The sequence below is a fragment of the Uloborus diversus genome, chromosome 1, assembly GCF_026930045.1.
Source record: "Uloborus diversus isolate 005 chromosome 1, Udiv.v.3.1, whole genome shotgun sequence".
Classification (NCBI taxonomy): Eukaryota; Metazoa; Arthropoda; class Arachnida; order Araneae; family Uloboridae; genus Uloborus; species Uloborus diversus.
Genome location: NC_072731.1, coordinates 156,715,327 through 156,737,369, shown reverse-complemented (window position 1 = coordinate 156,737,369; position 22,043 = coordinate 156,715,327). Strand labels below are relative to the sequence as shown.

The following is a 22,043-nucleotide window of genomic DNA, read 5'->3' as shown; positions in this document are numbered from 1 at the left end:
TTTAAATTTTAGTGCAGATTTTCTAAAATTCTAGTACGTTCTACACATTTTCTCAATTACTGAACGTATGAAAACTGAATCTTCGAATGAGAATACCAATTCATTCTCAAAGAATTCTACTCTATTTTTACTGTGTTCTCAAATGGTAAGTCCATCGTTTGTCATATTCTTGCAGATACACGAGGTAGAAGAGTCGAAGTTCAGATGATGCTTTTGAAAATAGTCGTTTTATGAGCGGCAAAAGCTGAAAAATGCTTTAATAAAAAAAATTTGCGGGATTAGCGCAAAATCCCGCTAAACATCTTGCGGGATTCGGGATCGGGATTTCGGGATTGGAAACCCTTGTCAAGTGACGCATGTTCAGCAATCAGGCTTAAGTAAAAGAAAAAAAATAGTAAAATTTCCCGTCAACGTGTAAAAAAGAGCAATTTATGATTCAAAATTTAAGTTTAGACGTCTTAGGATATTATTAAAATTCCAACCTGGATATTTTTAAAATTCTAACCTGGATATTTTTAAAATTCTAACCTGGATATTTTTAAAATTCTAACCTGGATATTTTTAAAATTCCAACCTGGATATTTTTAAAATTCCAACCTGGATATTTTTAAAATTCCAACCTGGATATTTTTAAAATTCCAACCTGGATATTTTTAAAATTCCAACCTGGATATTTTTAAAATTCCAACCTGGATATTTTTAAAATTCCAAAATCTGGTTATTGTAATCAATGAACTTAAACATTCTGTTCCATGGGTTTTATGGCAACTCTCCTCCTATGAGGGTAACCACAGGGGGTTCGCCTTCCCCCCCCATAGGGAGTGGGGGAAAAAACGATATAAACTCATCAAAAGATCTCTGGGTCAAGTTTGACAAAGATTCGATTACCCAAACTGTGAATTTGCATAAGAAAACCCAGGTGGGGGTTTTTCTCCTTCCCAACAGGGAAGTGAAAAACCCTATGACAACTCCTGAGCATCAAAAAATTTCTGTCAAATTTGGCAAGGACCTGAAGAAAGAGGAGAAGTCCCGACGAGGAATCCCCTCCCCTCCTTGTGGCTTTTTTTTTTTTTTTTTGCTCCCCTAGTGGGACGAAAATTACCCTATGTGAATTCCTGAATATCAAAGGATCTCTGTGTCGAATTTGGTAAAATCCGACACAAACTGATATTTAGAAACATGCACACACAAATAAACTTTCATTTTTTATTTAGTCCTTCCCAATAAAAGCCAGTAATGTTTCTGGAATAAATCAGGAACCTTCAAAGAAAACTTAGATATGCTAAAGCTAAGGCAGAATAGCAACCAAAATAATGAATTCGTCCTTGTTTAGTGCTCAGTAAATATGGCAAGGCCGTAATTGGACTGAATGCGAAACACCTAATAAAGAAACTGAAAACATTTTCACACTGGTAGCTAAAACTGTTTATCACAACAGTCAAAACTTGCAGCAATTCGGGTACACATACTTGATTTTTCACAGAAATTTGGTTAAAATCTGGGAAGCCCTGGAATGTTGCCCGGAATTAATCTGTGACATTTCGAAATTTTTTTAGTGTACGGGACACCGGGGCTAGTATGCGAAGGCTCAAGCACATCACAAAAAATTTTATCAAAAATAAAAAAAAAAAGCATAGAACTGTCAAAACAAAAATACGACTTTGTTGCTGTTACCATACAGATTATCCAAGCAATAAAAGAAAATTTTCCTACTATATTTACATCCTTAAAAGAAAAACAAGTTTAAAAAGTTCGGCAACTATCCCCAGTCTCCCCTATAAATAAAACTACTGCGGCAGTTCTTTCGAAACTTTTAATACCTATACCCCTCTCTTTTTTTCATCAAGAAATTGCTTTGATCCCATTAATTTTAGTAATAGTAATTCAGTTTCATAAAAGCCAGAAGTTATAATATATTTAATTATTTGTAAAGGGCTGTTCATGAAGGATGTCACACTTTTTTAACACTTTGGAACCCCCTCCCTCCATTATCACAAAATGTCCCTTTTCCTCTTCCCCCCGTCACGTGTCTATTTTTTCTAAACATACTCCCATAATAAAATGCGTGATGTTACACTTCTTGTTACCTCCTCCCTCCCCCTTGTCCTCAGCCCCTAAGAGTATGAAATGCAATACCATATTTCATGTGAAATATTTTTTATGCACTGAAGTTTACTTATTTTTTATCTATATAATAAATAAATACAATTTTTTATGTATATTAAAATATTAATACAGTGTTAATTCGATGGGGAGAGAGTAGGCTTGCTTTTGAGAGCAATTTTTCTTTAAGCTGCGTGGTGTCATTGAAAATGATATCGATGTTCTTAGTGTGGGTTCTTAAACATGAATGTCGTAGCAATGACGTATTGCGGATTCTTATTTTTCTTCTTGCCCTGATTTGCCTTTGTGCGTGCATTAAAAATGACATGTTGAGTTGGGGAGCCGGGCAGAACGTTCAATTCCAAAACGTCCAACGGACAGAACGTCCGAGAGACAGAACGTCCGACGGATATAACGTCCAGAGGACATAAGGTCCGAGAGACAGAACTTCCGACGGACAAAAGGTTCACGGACAGGAAGTCCATATTTTTAGACAGCTAGGACATAACGTCGAGTTTTGTGAGCAGGCTAACGTCCGGTTTTTCAAGTTTTTCCTTTGTCCAAACTAATTTTGTTGAATTATTTGTGTAATGCGTGTTTTTAATATAGAATGAGTTTATATAGATCCCCCCTACACACACACTGACAAGATGGAAAGATAATTCAAGTATTAGGGTCCCCCTTTTTTAAATAAAATGTGTTTTACTGCAAATGTAGCGTGGAGATGGCCCCTACATTTGCGAGTCCTTCTTAAAATTGTTCTATGCTTCCGTAAGGAAGAGAGCCGGAAATCTGTGTCACATGTTTTGGTTGAAATAAAAAAATAATTTTTCAAAATATGTTGTTGTTGTCGTGTCCAAAGAAGTGCAGAGTGCGAAAGGTTTAAATGGCTCTAAAAGTCTTAAAAACAAGATCCGCTAATTCTGGAGCCCGATGACTGTAAAGGATTTCATGTGGTGGTGCTCCAAGTTGGAGGAGGGAGCGAATAATGGCCTGGCAATTAAAGACATGGTCCGGGGTTAGTTGTGAATAGGGACAGTGCTTGCAGATGGGATAGGATTTAATATTATTTGGTAGAATCTTCATGCCCTTGAAATTTCCAGTACGTAGCCTAGCTATTGTGGAAGAGAGGTTTCTTGGGCAGTGGAGGTCAGGGATTGTTGCCTTGCTGAAAAGCTGATTATAGATCCTTCGCCTGGCTACAGCATTAACGTCTTTGAAGGTGGCTGTTAGTGGTTGATCTTGGTCACGTGCCTCCTTTGCAAGGGCATCTGCACACTCATTTCCCTTGATTCCGACATGAGCTGGGATCCACTGGAGAATGCAGGTTGTCTTGAGTGAGTGGAGAAAAAAATTAATTTCTTGTGTCAGTCTTGTCATACCGTTACGTATGGCTTCAAGTGCTGATTTTGAGTCGGAAAAAATCACGATTTCTTCTATTAGGTCTTCAGGAGTAGGGGAAGAAAGACAATGAGCAAGAGCCTCTTTAATAGCAACAAGTTCGCTAGTAAAGTTTGAGGCGATTTGGCCAGTGGGTATTTTAAGCTTGACATTATTTCCTGAGGGATAAATGATGGAGATTCCTGCGCCACCTCTATTACAGTCAATGTCAGAGGAACCATCTGTGTAGATTAATACACTGTTTTCTTTTGCAAGTGAACGAATAGTGTCTTCGCCTTTCTGTAATAACATTTGATTTGGTTCCTTCTTAGAGCATGGTTCAAGCAGGAAGGTATTGATTTTAGTACTCTTTGGAGGGGTCTAAAAGTAGAGAGTGGTTTCAAAACATGTTAACTTTTTCTAATGTTTTTTTTTTTTTTTTTTTTTGCGTGACATGTGAAAAGGGGAGGGGGGCATAAGGGGTGAGGTGACACTTTGTGACAAATGCACTGTTGGTGGGGGGGGGGGTCAGATATGTTGAAAACAAAGTGCGACACTACTTACAGATACATCCTCCGATCAAAATCAATCAAAAAAAACTTGTTCCTATTACTCTTAAAAATATTTTTTCTGCATATTAAGTTTAACTTCCCTAAAGAAAATGATAGATTTTTTTTCTTTTTTTTGTAAACAAAGCTTTAGTTTTCTCCAAGCAAAGACCAACCATTTTCCGGAAATGGGGGCTGAGTAGGAGTCAAAATTTACTGTTGAGAAGTAGATTAGTACATTCATTATTCGACAATAGGTAGAAATTTAAAGTGTGAGGTGGAACCGGAACCCCCTGTCGAGCCTAACGAGCGTGCTGAGAATTAGTAAGTGGGTGTTAATGCGTAGCATTTGTCACTCGAATGACATATGTCTTCCCCTTGCTTCTAGCACCAGATAAGGAAGAGCTTGGAACCACGAGGGAAATCACCCAGCCCACCTGTGGTGCAAAACAAGTAAACAAAAAGCATTGGTCTCTCGGGAAAAACACAATATTGTTCCAGGTTCAACTTTTCAAATTTTCTTCCTCCTACTCCAGTTTCTGATCCAAATCGGAAAGAAAATAGTTATACAAATAGAATGCCTACTTTTGGGGATAAATTAAGCAAAATGATAGGTTAGGATTGGGGGGGGGGAGGTAATAATTAATTGTGGGATAGATTATGATAAAGTTGAAATTTTACAATTGAAAATTGCGAGATTTGGACACAAGTTCAGAAACGAAAATTCGTAGAGAGAAGATCAATGACTAAGGTCGCCCTTGTGAGAGGTCACGGGGGCGGAGGGGAGCGGTGACCAAGAAAAAAATTCCCTCTGACGATTCGGCAGCTTTAGGGACAGCTTGGCAAAATTGCAATTGAAAAATGATACTATGTTCATATTTTATATCATTTGGTAAAATTCGGAGTATCATTCGGCAAATTGAAAATTGCCTCCTCCCAAAAATTTAAGTTCGGGACGTCCCTGTCCCTGTCAATGACCAAAAGTTTTGACGAATGGAAAACTCTTATCCTTTGGATTTCGACCTTATATCTGACATACAATAATTTCAGATATATGTCGTAGTTAGAATGAGAGTGGTGTCAGTCAGAGGTTCTCAAAGTCTAAGCCACCGCAGATCACCGTTCAAGAAATTATATGAAACATACATTTAAATCCTATTTTCTAATATGTATTTACGCATTGTTCTTCTATTTTTTCATTTCTATATACAATCAAATCTCGTTATCGTGATAATCAGATTTCACCACACTCCGGTTGTCTTGTCACTTTTTCAAAATCCCGAATTGTTGGCATATAGTCAATGGCGTACATGGTACACCCGCGGCTCGAGGGGGGGGAGGCGCAGGCGGTATGAGGGCGCACGCTCTGAAAACATACCCATATGTTAAAATTTGAAAAAAAAAATCCTGTGTTGGAGGGTGCACTTTTAAATCTTGCGGGGGGGGGGGGGGGGGGGTTGTGCACCAAAGTCCATATACGCTACTGCATATAATCATAATTTCAAGTTGCACCGGATGTTACGGCAGCGATTTTGAGAAACTCCAGCACGACACTTTAAACTACTTAGACAGGTTGGAATTTTTCTTTGCGTTTGAAACATTTTCAGTAAAATAATAAAAACGTCTGGAAAAGTTTATTGTAGGAATTCCTGACAAGCGATAAGACCTATGCTACTAAAACCCATGCACCCCAACCCAAAAATAGCCTGGCGTGTGCATAACAGAACATATTTCTGACTTTGACATGGAGGACAAAAGAAAGGAATGCATAGCAGATGAATTTGAAAACTGGCTAAAAGGAAAGTAGCAGGAGAAGACGAGAAGAGAAGCACCTTCAGTTGTAGTAATAGGTTATTATATGCTTCTCCCATGAGACCAAGAGTGAAAGAAATCAGAGCCCATTGTTAGATTGACAAGGACCACTCAACTTTAAAGAATAGAAAAGACTTAGAAAACGTTTTTCCATGTTTGAAAGGTAGCGAATAATTGTCAGAATCTAATCAGGTAGTCGCCAAAAATGAAGAGTTCTTCAAGTGGTTTCTCACCCGGTAATAATTGCAACCCGCCCCCTTTTTTTCACCTTAAAATCAACTTCGTAGAAAGTACGAGTGTTTTACTTGCTACTTGAAAGTACGAGTGTTTTACTTGCTATTTAAAAAGCAAGCTCACCCTTATTAAAAAGTATTTTAGAATGAAAAAGAAAAATACAAATGAAGTTTTTTTTTTTCTTATGATTATCTTTTTACTCCTCAATAATTTAAGACTACATAAATTATCTAATTAATAACACAAATTATTAATTGATTTTTTGATTGTGTAATTGTATTATAAAGTAGGACTTAATTAAGATTTTTTCAACTTTTCCGGTTAAGACATCATTTCGACTATGACGACACTTTGTAGATAATTCTAAATGTGACGGGATAGCGAGGTTCGACATCGACATTTTATTCATTTTGTAGACGTTGGCTTCCAGTCCAGAAAATTTAAACATTTTATTCATCATATTCCCCTTTCAAGAAGCAGTGTATTTTAAAATGAACAAAAGAATTTCATTATTTGCATTAGCAAACAGAAAATGCAATGTTTCTCGTGCACATCTTGTCCTATGTCTTGTCAATCCTTCCTTCTCGGTATCCCCACCCTTTTCACTTGCTATGAACAAAACAACAGGTGAAAGGATTTGTTGGGTGGTGATATGACAAATGATTGACACAGATACTGCATTGTTGAGAGTTCTCTGCATTCTAACTGCATCTTCTAATTCAGTGGTTCCCAGCCTATGGCCCTTGTATCATGTGCAGTTCACGAAGTTGATTTCTATGAAACGAAAACCACGATTAGTTGCATTGCAAATTTTATGCCAAATGCTCAGAAGATCACTTTTTGAGAAACAGATACAAAACTTCCCGTAATTAAAATCAAGTAATGATAACGACAATTCTTGATATTTAATTATCGTTCCTTTTCCATGTTTTCCCACCGGTGACTTTCTTTTATTACTTTTTTTATTTAATACGCCATCTTTTTGTACATATTCAACAGTGTTCAATTTAACAAATTATGGGATGACGTATGTCAAAATTTACAAACAACCCACATGGCTAACATTCAATTTTGATATATACAGAAGAAAATAGTCCCACAGGGGACTTGTTTCAAATTAATTTTTCTTTGAAAAAGAAAAAAGTCACTCTAAAATTTATTAGGCTTGATCATAAGATTTTTTTTTATTTATTTCAGATTTTAAGAATATATTTTTTTGAAAGATAGATACAGAAGCTTATTAAATTCAGAACGGAATGCAACTTTAAACTGTTAAATATTGAGGCTGTCAGTTCAGTGTAAAAAAATTTCCTTAGCTAAAATATGCTTTCTAAAAATCAAATGGTTGCTAACATAATTATGCACTCAATTTCTTTAAGCTATCATTCTTTCTTGTTATTAACTATTGTGCAACAGAGAGGGAAAAATGTTCTCCCAAATCTTAACGTTTTTTGCCTGCAACTAATGGGGTTGTTTCCTTTAGTCAAAAGTAATGCTTTTTGTCACTGAAATTCATAGCAGAAGCAAAAAAAAAAAAAAAAAAAAAGAACCAGAAAATACTTTCATTTTCACAACAGTTATTTTTAACTAATTTTTTTAAATGTCCCATTTTTGAAACAAGGCGTGGTCTTGATGACGTCACAAATGACACTTTGCCGCATCCTTCTACCGCAATTCCGCGTTATGATAAGCAAGAAGCGAATTAAAATTGCGCTCTACGCTTGCTATCAACCATATCGTTGCCAATACAAGTGAGTAAAGATAAGAATTAAATATTTTGCTCTGTGAATGGCAACACAGAATGGCATTTCATCATTTGTGATGTCATCGGTCAGAAGCATAAACATTGAAAGCGCGCCGATTTAAGTAATTTTTTTTAAATATTAAACAAATTATTTTAAAAAAATGGTCAGATCCTATGTTTTTAAGCGTGCTCGTTCAGAAAAAAATACTTTTAAAATTTTGGAAACGACCCTATTACGGCACAAAGGGTTTGCTATTTTCTATCTTAATTTAGAGGGAGTTCAAAAGGAGCGAAAGGTTAAGAGCCACTGTGCATGCAGATACATAAGTAAAATTAGGATGTTTCTTCTTTTTTTTTTCTTTAACAATTTTTTTCCATCCCCCTTTTTTTCATAATGTCTCAGGAATTTAAAGTTTCTTTTCAACTAGCAGCTTTACTTTTAATTAAAATGTAATCAGTGCGGGAATTATAAAATAAAATCAAAATAAACATCAACATGTTCATCATGCGAACAACTTAAAACATGCTTCTCTACTATGCTTGAAAAAAAAATACAGCGATTTTGAAGGAAGATGGGGGGTAGCATTACAAAATATTTTCTTTTCCCCGCCCTTTGGAATTTTTCTCTCCCCATGTGGTTGTTAAAGTATGGTTCCAATTAAAAGAAACATGTGTCTTCCCCCGGTTGCGAGTTGCTCCGCAGCACGTGAACCCCTCCAGTCCCCACCCACCGCGTGTGATTGGCAGGTGGGCTCCACCTCCCAGGGGTGCGTCCCGGTCGGAGGCTCCCGCCTCATTGGCCGGTGCCCCGCCGCGGGCGGCCAATGAAGTCGCTGGCGCGAGTGCCGCGGAGGGGGCCCCCGACGAAGCGAGCATCGTCATTATGGAGGACGGCTTCAAGCCGAGTCCAGCAGCGTTGCGCAGTTTGGCGGATCAGCAGCAGGCGTACGGCAGCAGCGGCGGAATGACGGGCTTTCCCTTCCGCACCGGCGGAGATGCGGCGCAGACGGACATGCTCAACCCGTTCGCCATGGACAACGGGGGCCAGATGGGCCACCACCTCAAGCACCACCAGGCCGGCAATCCCCTGCACCATCACCACCAGCAGTTTACGCACCACCACCAGCAGAACGGATACGGGCACGCGGGTTACGGCGTGGGCAGGGACTACCACATCCTGCGGCGTGACCACCACATGCCCACCTTGACGGACACTTTCTCGACCCCCACCGGGGCCCTGGACTCCTCGCACATGCTGTTTCCCAGCATTGACCACCACCACCAAATGAGAATATCCCTGCCGAACGCGGCCGACATGTACGGTCGGGGTGTGGACAGTTTCGGGGCACATCACCACCACCAAATGGCGCGGACGGACCCTTTCTCAAATCCTTATCACCACCACCACCACCCGGCGATCGGGCCGCACCACCCGGGCGCTGCGGGGGCGTTCTTGCGCTACATGCGGAGCCCCATCAAGCAGGAACTCACGTGTTTGTGGATCGAGCCGGATCAGCTGCCCCCCCGCAAGCCCTGTAACAAGGTGTTCGGCTCCATGCATGAGATCGTGTCACATATCACCGTAGAGCACGTTGGGGGTCCTGAGTGCACGAACCACACGTGCAGTTGGCAGGACTGTCCGCGCAATGGACGGCCTTTTAAGGCAAAGTACAAACTTGTCAATCATATCCGGGTGCATACGGGTGAGAAACCCTTCCCTTGCCCCTTTCCAGGGTGTGGAAAAGTGTTCGCCCGCAGTGAAAATCTAAAAATCCACAAAAGGACACATACAGGTGAATACCCTTTATTATCTTTTTATATTGTGTGTTGATGTATGCATAGCTCGCCTCACTATTGTTGGCCTTCCTCCAATCTACGAACTTGAAAAATTGTAAACAAGCAACAATGCTTAAAGACGAAGAATTGCTTCGATACCGTTCGATTTTAGCAATCCCAATTTCTGCTGTTTTCAATTACTTTTTAAATAGATTCACCCGAAGACTCAATAACCGTGAGGTGGATCATAATTAGTCTTAATATTATTTTTCTTAAATTTTCTTAACTATTTAGTACTTTATACATTATACTGCGACAGCAAGCCCATCGTTTCGGGGGGGGGGGGGGGGAGGTCAAAGATAAACATTTCAAAGCAGGAGAAGAGTAATTGATCCCCCTTAATTACAGGGCTGCCTACAAGCTACTTTACATGATGTTTAAAATAGTGAGCATACAGAAAATGTGCCTAGTTGAAAACTTCTAATCCTCGGACGAAAAAAAAAGTAAATAAAATGTTCTCTCTTTTAGAACGACATTGTAATTTTTTAGGAAATGTTTGATGTATTGTACTTTTATTTTAGGCATGCCGTTATTTCTCCGCAAATATATTGAGTGACACGAAATTTCCTCTGGTATTTTGTCAGGAAACATACTGCAACCCCATGCTGTGTTAATACCCTCGCAGAGCCCATGGTTTTAAGCAATGCTACCAATCCTACTATGGTGACATTTACATGCAAGGACAATTAAGACCCCCGCCCCTCAATAGGAGGACCTGACTGCTGTATGGAATCGACCACACAGCAATATGATCTTTCGATTGTTCTCAAATGCTGAATATTTGACTTGCAAAAAATATAAATAAGATATCGCGAAATGTGCTGCTACCATTTATGATCAAACATTATTCGTAATCTTATATTTATTCTTTGAAGTAGAAAATTAATATCATTATCAAATTATGAAAGCAAAACAGGAAGGTTTTTCATATATTTAAAATCAAATTTGGGGAAATCTAGTAACTTTGTATAATGATCAACTTTTAGATAAATCTCAAAAACCAAGACACTCGTTAAAAATTACTATAATTTCAGTCTGTATTATCAAAATTTGAGTCTACCAAAAGTTCGAACACTAATTACTGCATATGCTGTTTACTTTTTTTAAAAGTAAGTTTATTCCTTCGAATTGTATAACACATTGATCTGTGGTTTTCAGTTCCAGAAGTCGTTGCTCTTTTTATTTGCGTAATGTTCGAGTTTGCATTCAAAACTGCATAATCGTTTTAATATATTGAATATTGTTGGGCTTTCCCGCCATACACCTTTTTGGATATAGTAATCTCAAATTGTCGCAAAATTTCTTCGAATTTCACTATAATTTCTCCTTTTGTTTACAATTATGTTTAATATACACATGCTTTTTTTCATGCCAAGCTTTTCTTATTTAATTCTCTGAGGTACTGCTAAAAACAAAATTGTCAAATCGCCACTTTGAAATTTAATTTCACGTACCGTTGTTGTATTTTCATTTGTTTTGTCGTTTGCTATTACATTCTTTGTTAATCAATTTGAATCTGCAAATTATAGCACTTTATCAAAAGCCTGTTGTGATTGCAACACCGCTATAGCTGTATTGTTTAGGAGGGAATACTGCTCCCATCCCTCGAAATAATTAATTAAATAATGTAAGATTAGGCAAATACAATGTGAATTGGTTTCAAACCGAATTTCCTTTAGGTGAGTTCGCCAAATATGTTTTTCCAGATAAAGCACTAAACGCCATAAATTTCTTTAGTTTCGCGCCGTAAATTCGCCTAAATTTGCCGAAGCTGTAAATTGATCCTATTTTAATTCATTACTTTGCTTCTGTTTCTCTTCTTCTAGCGCTGTTTAATTTAGAATAATTAAACCAAACTTCTTTATTTACCGATTTTCGATTACAAAAGTACTAAATGAAATTTTATTTACATTTTATAGCTATAGTAAGATCAACAATTATCTACTTGCCAAATTAATTAGGAATCTCCCCCCCCCCCCGTTATTGCTCTTGATCCTATTTTAATTCATTACTTTGCTTCTGTTTCTCTTCTAGCGCTGTTCAATTTAGAATAATTAAACCAAACTTCTTTATTTACCGATTTTCGATTAAAAAAGTACTAAATGAAATTTTATTTACATTTTATAGCTATAGTAAGATCAACAATTATCTACTTGCCAAATTAAAGAGGAACCTCCCCCCCCGTTATTGCTCTTGGTGAGCTCTTTTAAAGCATAAAATCTACCTTAGAGTCAGAATAGCGGAAGTCACGAAAATTGTGAGTTAAAGTTTATTAGTGCATTGTATGCAGAATTCAATATCTTATCGAGGTAAATTAACGTAATTCCAAAAAAAAAAAAATCCTTTTTAATTATTTGCCAGTGTTAAAAGAGCACAAGTCCCATCTTTTGTATACACCAGGCAAACGGTGCCTATTATTTCTCCTTCTGTTTTCAATATTGTAAAATGTGCACGTGTTTTTTTTTTTTTTCATACCAAGCTTTTCTCATCAAATTCTCTAATGTACTGCTAAAACCAGCACTGAATGCCATAAATTTCTTAAACTTTGCTTGTTAGCTCCTTAATGTTCGTCTACATTTGCTGAAGTTGTTACCTGTTAGACAGGACTTCACGAGACTCATCCAATGCACCTCATTTCAGTTGATGTGAATTTTCACTTATTGCACGGAATTACACATCAAATCAAAACAAGTAGGATTTGCTCTTTTTCTTTTTTTTTTACTCAGCAAGAAATTAGGCCCCTACCGTAGACCAATTTTTAAAGAATTATACCTAGTAATAGTTATTCATGATCATGCAGAATATTAAAAAAAAAACGTGTGACATATTATATTTAGAAAAACACCCTAAAAGTAAGGATCAGAATAGGGACGTTTATTCAGCCAACAGTGGCGGATTTACCATATCGTAGATGTCGCAATTGCAAGAAGGTAGAAACAAGCAGATGATTAATATTTTACAGGTACCCAAAGTGGTACCTGTTCCGTGACCGTGGTACCCTAAGAGGGTTCAAAAATGTATTGCGACTGTCCCCCAAACTTGCAAATCTGCCACTCTCAAGCATACTCAAGTTTATTTGTGATGAGGAGAAGCTAGGAGAGTCATCCTCATGTTCATCTGTATGAAAACCAAAAAGGTTTTTTAAAATATGCTATCTTTTATCCCTCCTTTTTTTTTTTTTTTTTGATTAATCCCCCGTACGCGTTTTGCAATGATTCAAACATTTGCTTTATGTCCGTTCCTTTTTATTTACTAATAAACATAATGCTAATTACTGCCCAACTTTCTTCGCCGGAAACCCTAATTTAGAAAACAATATCGTTGTAATATTGTAAACAGAAAAATAAAAGTCAAGATAAATACACAATTCGTTTCGTGAAGCCAGACAGACATTTCAGGATTTGATGATTAAGGAGTCAAAACATCTTCCTCTGATACAAAAACGCATTGAGGGTGTGGGGTATCATCCCAGAATCCTTAATCACACTTAAGTTCGAGTCGCATTTGATAACGTCGTTCGTAGTATGATAACCTATCGCATCCTGACAACAAAAGTGTTGACACAACTCAAAATTTTGCAAAAACGCATAACTATTGATTTGCAATCTAAATTTAATGCTCGTTCTGGCCCCAAAATTCGCCCAGGTTAGATTACATGCGTGTGGGCGTAAAAACTACATTGTCAGTAGTTTAAAATTTCATAATTAAAAAAAAATAATTTCGAACTAAAAGTGTGCATTATTAATTTAGACAGCAAAAACTACAACCAGTGAACATCTCATCTCCCCCCCCCCCCCTCGTATTGAAGTATTTGAGACAAAATCACTTGAAACTATCTAATATTGTGTAGAACCTTGATTTGCCCCGGTGTTGGTTTTTTGCTTTTCATTTTGAGTTTTCGTCACTTTCGTTGCTGGGTTCCGATATTTACATTTACGGACCCCTCAGAAGAAATTTCGAACTGCGCTAGTGCATTAAAATAGTAAGTATTGTGAAGATCATAAAATTAATATTTTTAACTATCGAAAAAGTAATGTGATTTTTGGTGTTTTTATCCACTCAAAGTAATGTTATTGATGAGAAAACGAAGCAAAACATCTGTCTTTGTTTGAAAACTAAATCATAAATACATTATTAAAGCATTAATTACAAAAATATTGCAGACATGCGTTTTGGTGCTACACTGGGTTACTTTATCAATCCATTAATTACCCCTATCTTTATAAATGTCTAAGTAGTGAACTTCACGATGTAACGTGTAAGCAATGCTCGTTAAAGAGTCCATTTTGATTGAAACTCGAAGTTTTAGTCACTGATGAAGGAATTCCTCGAAATCTCAAAACATATTTTATTCTTTTCATTTCCTTTTTTCTTTCCTTTGTTTTTTTTTTTTTAGTAATTTGTGCTTCATAGCGTAATTTTCTCATTTTAAGCAGGGACGGATTTACAATGTCGCATTCGCGAATGGTCCAAAGGGTACCAAAGAAGATTTAAAAATACATATGATAACTGTTTTATATTGCTCTGAGATAAAACAAAAGAGCCCCCTCAAAAAATGCATTAAGACAGGCCCCCTTTAATCTGTAAATCCGCCACAGAAATTAAACTGTATTAAAATTCATATAGTCACTGTGGAAATTAGGAATTATTTTCAGAACAAATTAAGGCACATTTTACCTCAAAATTATCTTGTAACAGATATTTATTTCCTAACAAATTAATTCCACGAATTTCGACTGTTAAAGTACATAAAGAAATATAATATTGTTGAACACAAATTTGTAACGACTTAGTTTTTTCGCATATAGTAAAATCCTGATACTAACGCAGATTTTGTTCATTATAACGGAAATCTCGTTGTAATAGAAGTAGTGTAATGGCAATTAAGTCGGAACTGAAAATTTATTTCGTTGAAACGGATATTTCTTTTTAATGGTAATCGTTGTAACGGGATTTTTCTGTATTTAAATTTCTAAGTACCGAGGAAGCTCCGAAACACTTATATGCAATTTTCGTTGCAACGCACAAACATTCAAGCTACGCGTGTTTTGGGGGTGAAAAAAAATCCCTTTTTGTCAATGCTGAAGCTGTGTGCTTAGGATGAAAATCATCCGAGTAGCTATGGCATGGGATTTACATCTGTGTAGATCACACGCTGTATTGGCTAATGGGTTCCATTAGAATTCAGAAACACATATATGCGAATGCAATGTGTATATTTGGGTTGTATTATATTCATTAGCAAGAGCACAAAGCTAAACGGTTTTAATTCTAAATATCGAATTTGCAAATGTATAATATAACCGGCTTAAAGCTTTTCTTCAACTTGTAAATAATTTAATTCATTTATGTGCATCGCCATTTAAATATAATTAATATATTGTGACGGTTGCTATTGTATCGAATGTTATGAGATTCGTCAGTAGAATCTTAGTTGCGTACCTCTAAAATGCTTTTATTCATCAAGAAAACAGAATTGGCCTCAAAACAATTCCTCTTTTCATTTGTGCGATTGTGTTGCCTTTTAAATTTTCCCATGGTTCTAAATTTTGAAAGGTTTGTTCAATTCTAGCTTCTATTTCAAAATAAGGTGAACTTTTCAGCAATTTTTTTTACCACCTTCTTTTATTACAGCTTTAAATTTGCCAGCATTCATTGTGAATCAATATTTAGTGAGATCAAATTTCACTTTTGGAAGAACTACTTCTTTACTAACAAAACCGATAGAGCAAGTGTTGCTTGTACAATTTATGTATGATTAATTTAAAGCGTTTAAATTAACTACTTATAAAGTCCGATTTAATTGCAATAGTCTCAATGTTGCTGTAGTTTTTAATAAATGTTCCTTTAAGGAAGTAAAAAGTGACCTTTAAAGAAGAAAACAATACCTTAAAGTATTGCAATAGTAAGAACTGAAAGATGGCCCAGAAAAGCAGGAGAAAGTGAACCAATTTCGCTGCTTAGTAATTTCAGTACTCATCGAATTAATGTTGCTAAGTCCAACATTAAAAAATTAGAGAAATTTTATCAAAAACATTTTGATAAAAATGATCTCTCCCTTGATTGAGATATTTACAGTACAAAGGAATATTTACCGTGAAACGACTATATTGCCATGCGAAGCACAAAAGTCGTATCTGCACTGTTTATCAAAATTGAGTTATGGTCATCCGGTGGTTCTTTATCACATAATTCAACAAAATACAATGTTTTAAGGACATTAATAATTCTGAAAAAGTTGCATTTGATTCAAATACATAGAGGCGCAAAACGTTAAATAACACAATTTCTCATTTTGAACTCGTCAACAGCACGGCACTATAATCAATCTGTTTCAAATTAGAGAGATTCAATTTACTTAATCTGTGAGGGTAAAGAATAGAATGTTTCCAAATTTTCCGAATCCAATGCAAGTGTTTCTCTAATTTCAAAAACAGTAAATTGTTTCTATATTATTATCAGCCGAGTTTGGTATTTTTAAATCAATAATTAATTGAATATTTAATGTCAAGTGTTTTTCAAAAACTGCCGTAAACGTAACTTTAAAGTAAACTGCAGTAAATAGTAGTTATCTTTTCCCTTACGTTTAAATAAACTAACTTAGAAACCTTTTCTAGTTTCAAGTTGACGTAATTTCTTGATATATTTGGCAAAATATATCTGGTCAGGAATTATAATTTAATGAATAATTTAATATAAATTCTTCATTAAACTGAAAAATGAACACATTTTAGTCGGTTAATATAAAATAGGTACCAGGCGACGTGAAATTAAATATTGAACCATAAATTGTATCGGGTTGTTGTTTGTAATTGTATCGCAAAAACTGAACTCCTTCAGTTTCAGTTAGGGGTGAAAGTTTTCCGCCTTCTGAAGAGTTTTTGAGACAAGGTAAGACGGAAGAATCGAATGGTTATCTGAAAAGAGCAGATAAACAAGCTTTTTTATTTAGTTTGCACCATATGATCATATTAAAGAGAACTGCTCCTTTTTATCAAATGATAAATTTTAAATTACTCTGGAATATAATTAAAGGGAAATGGTGCTTTAATTGTATTTCTTAAGCATTCATTATAATTTTTTTGTGTTTATTATCTTTCATGTATAACGTTCCGGATTAAATCCTTTTACTAACTCCTAAACTAAATTTCTCCCCCCACCCCTCAAGTAAATATTTAAAAGGTATTACTACCCTTTACTTAAAAAAATTTAGGTCCTGCTAATTTTGGCAACTAAATAAGTGATGAACATAGTTTTGAAAATAATCAGTCCACACAAATATTTTTTCTAGAAATGCAAAATGGAAAAGTTCTGATTTTAGAAATGGCGCGTTGACTTTTAGTGTGCAATATATATTTTCCTTGTTTTCAAAATACATTTATAAACACATTTATTTTTTGTTACGCTAAGTACCACACAGCTTATTCCAATGACACGGAACATCGTTCAGTTGACCAAAATGTAATTTATTGATTTTCCCAATTGACAACTTTAAAGGAGGGGGGAGTCTTCCAAAGTTTCATGCATCGATTTCTAATAATTTTGTTTTCCACCGTTTTTCTGTTTAACCTTTCAACTTTCTGAAAATTCTTTGCACGAGTTTTCATCCATGGAGAATTTTGAAGCATTCTGTTCAAGACACGAAAAGTTAATCAATTGACAAATAAGCATCCGTTTTTATGCGTAAAGTATATACAAATAGGTTTCATCCCTCACTTTAAGTTCCAGGTCACTTTTTGAGTACTTTTTGAAAAAGTAGCAAAAGCGGAACATAGTATTTGTTCCACATCTGTTCTTGAACTTTGATAATCTTGAGCATTTTTTTTTTTTTTTTTTTCAGATTTGATTCCTTTGATGTGAAGACAGACTAAAATAAGTAAATAACTATATTGCCCCCTTTACATTTGAAAGATAGGGGAGGGTGGCCCAAAGCAGGCAGGTTTTCGAAGAACGCTTGAAAATTGTAGTTTTTGGATTTTTTATTTTATAGCAGGGTTTTTGAACTTCAAAATAAATTGTTATTTTAAACCCAATATTTATTTATTACTAAATATTACAAATACTTGAAAAACCCGCTTTGCCCAAAGCTGGTAAGCTTAACTAATTGTGATTTGGTTCATTTGCCAATCAAATATGAAGTTATAAATTATTAAAGTAATGGACTTCCTACCTGACATTATAAAATATATATATATAAAAAAGTTGTACTTATTCAATTAAAAGTCAGCACATTTGTTTATAAAACATAAAGAAATAACTGATTAAATTAATAGACTAATTAATTGCCATCCTAAAAAAAAAACCTTTTTAAAGCTATACTTATCCTATTGAAATAGAAAATCTAAGTCAGCACATGTGTCAAGAAATTATAAATAAATGTATGATTAAATCTCGAAATTGTTTTTTTTTTTCTCCAAAACTTATAACCTTAAATTTAAAAAAGAAACAAACAAACGAAATGATCATCGTAGTTTGTAGGTGTATAGTGTCAGAATAACGTAATATTATAGGCAATAAAATATATAAGCTGGTCTTCGACTAATCACAAGTTGCAAAACTTCATTTTTTAAAAAAGAAATGTATCATTTTTTTTTTTAAATTATAAGCCTGATTGCACCATGCTGCTGCTGTCACTGATTAAAACTCGGAGATGTACGACATACTTATGCATCGCTGTTTACCCACCATGGAGGGGGGGGGGGATACGAAGGGGTACCCCTTTGGGCCACCCTCCCATACCTCTCGATCGTTCTTCTGTATACTGGAGGAGATATTCTTCCTTTGACAACACTAAAAAATTTTTTATCGCTCCAAGGAAAGGAAGAAAAAGCTGCTATTAATGTTTCCAAGAGTTTGTCATTGTTATATAAACACTAAAATATTCAATTAAATAGCAATCGATTAAATAACGTGTCTTACAAAAATTCAGATTAATCTCACATAAACCATTCAAAGGCAAATAGTAATGTTAAGAAATATCAACAAATTTCAATTAATTTTTTTTTATCGAATGTGTAACGTGTGTGATATCACGCCGTCCTCTCTCTCTTTGGTCCTATTTTGCCTGATTTCATCAACTATATGCGGCAGCAAAACAATCCTAAAAGTTAGTTTTGGTGAACTCATTGCTCATTCACGTTATGAAACGAAAAACTTAAAGATATTTTTTGTCACATGGATCCATTTCTTGTTAAATATTTAGAACTTTCAACTGACCCGCACAGGCAGAGGTGTCAATTCCACCGGGGCACATGTCAAACTAAAAAATTTCAAAATCTCCATGAAGGAACAGGCAGAGCTGTTTTTTTTTCTTTGCCTTACCTTTTACTTTCGGTGACGTAAGTTGGTAATCTTTCTCATTCGTGTTTGTCAGCACTGTTTCATTGCTTTAACTACTAATGAAGCATATCATAAACCTTTTTTTGGATAACTGAAAGTCGGGTCTTTTTTATGAATGAATAGAAATAGTCAGATTCGAATGTACCTGTTTTATTTTCTTTCCCCGAAAAATTTCAGAAATAAGTCCTTAAAATTTTCACTGCAAAAAATAACTCCAACTCGAGATAGAACTTTGCGTTCAACTTCCAACAGCAAAATCTAAAATTTAAAGGGAAATAAATCTATTTCATCATCTGTTCAATTTGCGTCTTGGTTTCTTTTTTCGTGAACTTTTAATACTATTTTTGCTCTCGAGTTGTGACAGTCTGAATCAGATTCTGATTGTTTTCCCATTAGTATGCTCGAGATTCATAAAAAAAAAAAAAAAAAAAAAAAACTTCTTTCAAAGTAGCTGTAGAGGACTTCTATGATTCGCTGGAAGTGTTTTGCATAACTGGGTGTGTCTGTCTCTAAAGAATGGGCGTTATTAACCTAATGCAAACAAATGAGGCTTAAATACTCGAGTGAAAGGACGCTTGACAACAGGGCTTGAATCATGCTTGAGTCCAAAAAGGCAGAGCAAACTTCTGAGTGGCTTTTTTTTCTGAGCGTGTTTTCCGAGTTATAGGAGTGCCCGCACTGAAAATGTTAGGTGAAACGGCTGAGTCATATGAATTAAATTCAGCGAAAGAGACAGGTTTCATTTTAGAAGCATGATTTCATTTCACCGAAGAAGCTTAATTTTAAAGCTAACTTTACATTAGTTAACGAGACGTTTTTCAAAAGAAGGTTGGAATTTTAAAGCTTATTTCAAAGTAGTGTTCTTCAATAATGTCCGTTAATTTTAAAATTTTCTGAGAGTTGGTGTATTTCTGTTCTACAATGTTTTGATAATAATTCGAAGCCTAATTTTCTTGATTTGTTGCTTATGACAGTGCTCCTTTCCTTAAAAGCTTCGTTTGGGATCTTTTACGCAGTATATATATATATATATATATATATATATATATATATATATATATATATATATATATATATATATATATATATATATATATATATATATATATATATATATATATATATATATATATATATATATTCACTTTTGAAAGAGAAAAGGAAGAAAATATTTCTTTGGATATTTAAGTTTTCAAATGAATGCATATGTGCGGTCCCCGAAAAATTCAAATCGAGGCAAATCAAATGAAATTCAGCCGAAAAATGTTCACTTCGAAGTTCTGTTTCCTTATCCTGATTTCGGTCTATTTTCCTATATTTTTTCCGTTCTTGAGTTAGTACGAGGTCTTCTTTAAATTTATGCATTTCTGAAAAAATCTAAGAGCCCTAACTGGAATGCAATAAACATGTTTTCATGCATAAAAAACTGTAAAAAGCAAACTAATTTAATGTGATTGTTTTGTTTTATTAAGATTTATTGCAATCTAAATAAGTTTTTGCTGCATTTTGATGATTTGTGATATACATTTTAATTTATATTATCATTAATGTCAATAAGAGTTTTCATACTCACTGTTAAAAAAATTTCCTGAAAATAACGGATAAAGTACCGGCAGCAAAGTTGCCGTAAATATTACGTTTCCGTTAAATTATTTTCCGTGACTTAACAGAAGTTCCATTTCTCATTTCTCCGTTTAGTTCTGTTCTTCCATTTATAAATTTTCCGTGATTTAACGAAAATTCCATTTCTCTTCTTTCCGTTGATCTATTTTTCCGTTTTTAAATTTTTCGTTCATCTATTTTTCCGTTTTGAAATTTTCTGTATCTTTACAGAACTTTCGGTTCTTGATTTTTCGTTGCGCTATTTTTTCGTTTCTCATTTTTACATATTTTACTGAAATTTCATTCTCGTTTTTCTATCCTATGTTTAAAATAATATATATTATAAAAATAGTTAACCATTCAAAAACTGTTATTTTTTTAATTTGTATTTATTACTTAAATATATTTTAAGTGAAATTTTTGCTTGATAACTTACCTTTCAAGCACCTATCTTGAAATTTGCACCTTCAGATGAATAAAAATAATCGAAAAGTACCAGCAAGGAAATTAGTGGATTTGAATATAACACCAATTTTTGATGCTGATACTGCTCGATATTTCCTTCCACATCTCCTCGTACATATTCTGGCATGGCATGGAAAAGCATACATGAAAAATAGAATTTTTTTTTTTTTTTTTTTTTTTTGCAGAATGAGTCAAATAAAATACTATTAAAAACCGGTTGACTTTATCTTGGAATAATATACCTGATGGAGGGTACCGCATACCAATTTACTGTGTTTAAAAACAGAATCATTGACATGCACGTGAAGAATTTTTTGCTCAGATGATGTATACCCCCCCCCCCCCGGTGATTTCCGCATTTTTCACTCATTGGAATAGCAACATAGATTTTTAGTGCATAAGCATTATACTTAGGCTAAACATATCAATCAGTTCGTTTTACCCGAAATGTTTTAACAAGAAACTTGCAATAATCTCAAATAACTTGTTGGATGAGATCCTAAGGAAATAAAGTAAATAATTTATATTTTTTATTATAAATGAAATCCCGAAAGGAGTAATGAATGTTTCCAGATTTCTAAGTAGTCAAGAAAACTTATTCTTGTCAAAATTGTATTTTCAAAGATTAACAATCTGCTATGCCTTTTCGCAAAAAATATAACAGCAAGAAATACTTTTATTTAGAGATTCAAAATGTTTACTTTCAATCTGTCAAAAAAAAAAAAAAAAAAAAAAAACTGAGTGTTTTTTTTTTTTCCTGTCTTGCTCGCACATTACGATAATCTCCGGTTGATACGAAATGTTGGCATTTAACGTTTTAATGATTTCCAAGAATACAACGCGTTAGAGCAAAAACAGTAACTTTATAATAGTTCTATAAATTCTAAATCAGCTACCATCGGAATTCTATCAAATGCATATTAACAAAAAAAATACATTTGTATATTAACATGTACAAAGATATTCTACAATACTTACAT

General features: G+C 34.8%; 1 protein-coding gene across 1 annotated transcript in view; it reads left to right on the top strand.

Annotated features, from left to right (window-relative positions):
* The first annotated feature begins 8,704 nt into the window (after positions 1-8,704).
* LOC129216479 (zinc finger protein ZIC 4-like) overlaps positions 8,705-22,043 on the top strand; it is a 49,779-nt gene continuing 36,440 nt past the window's right edge. The window contains exon 1 of the mRNA XM_054850697.1: positions 8,705-9,614. Coding sequence (XP_054706672.1) covers positions 8,705-9,614 — 910 coding nt within the window. The remainder of the gene's footprint in view (positions 9,615-22,043) is intronic.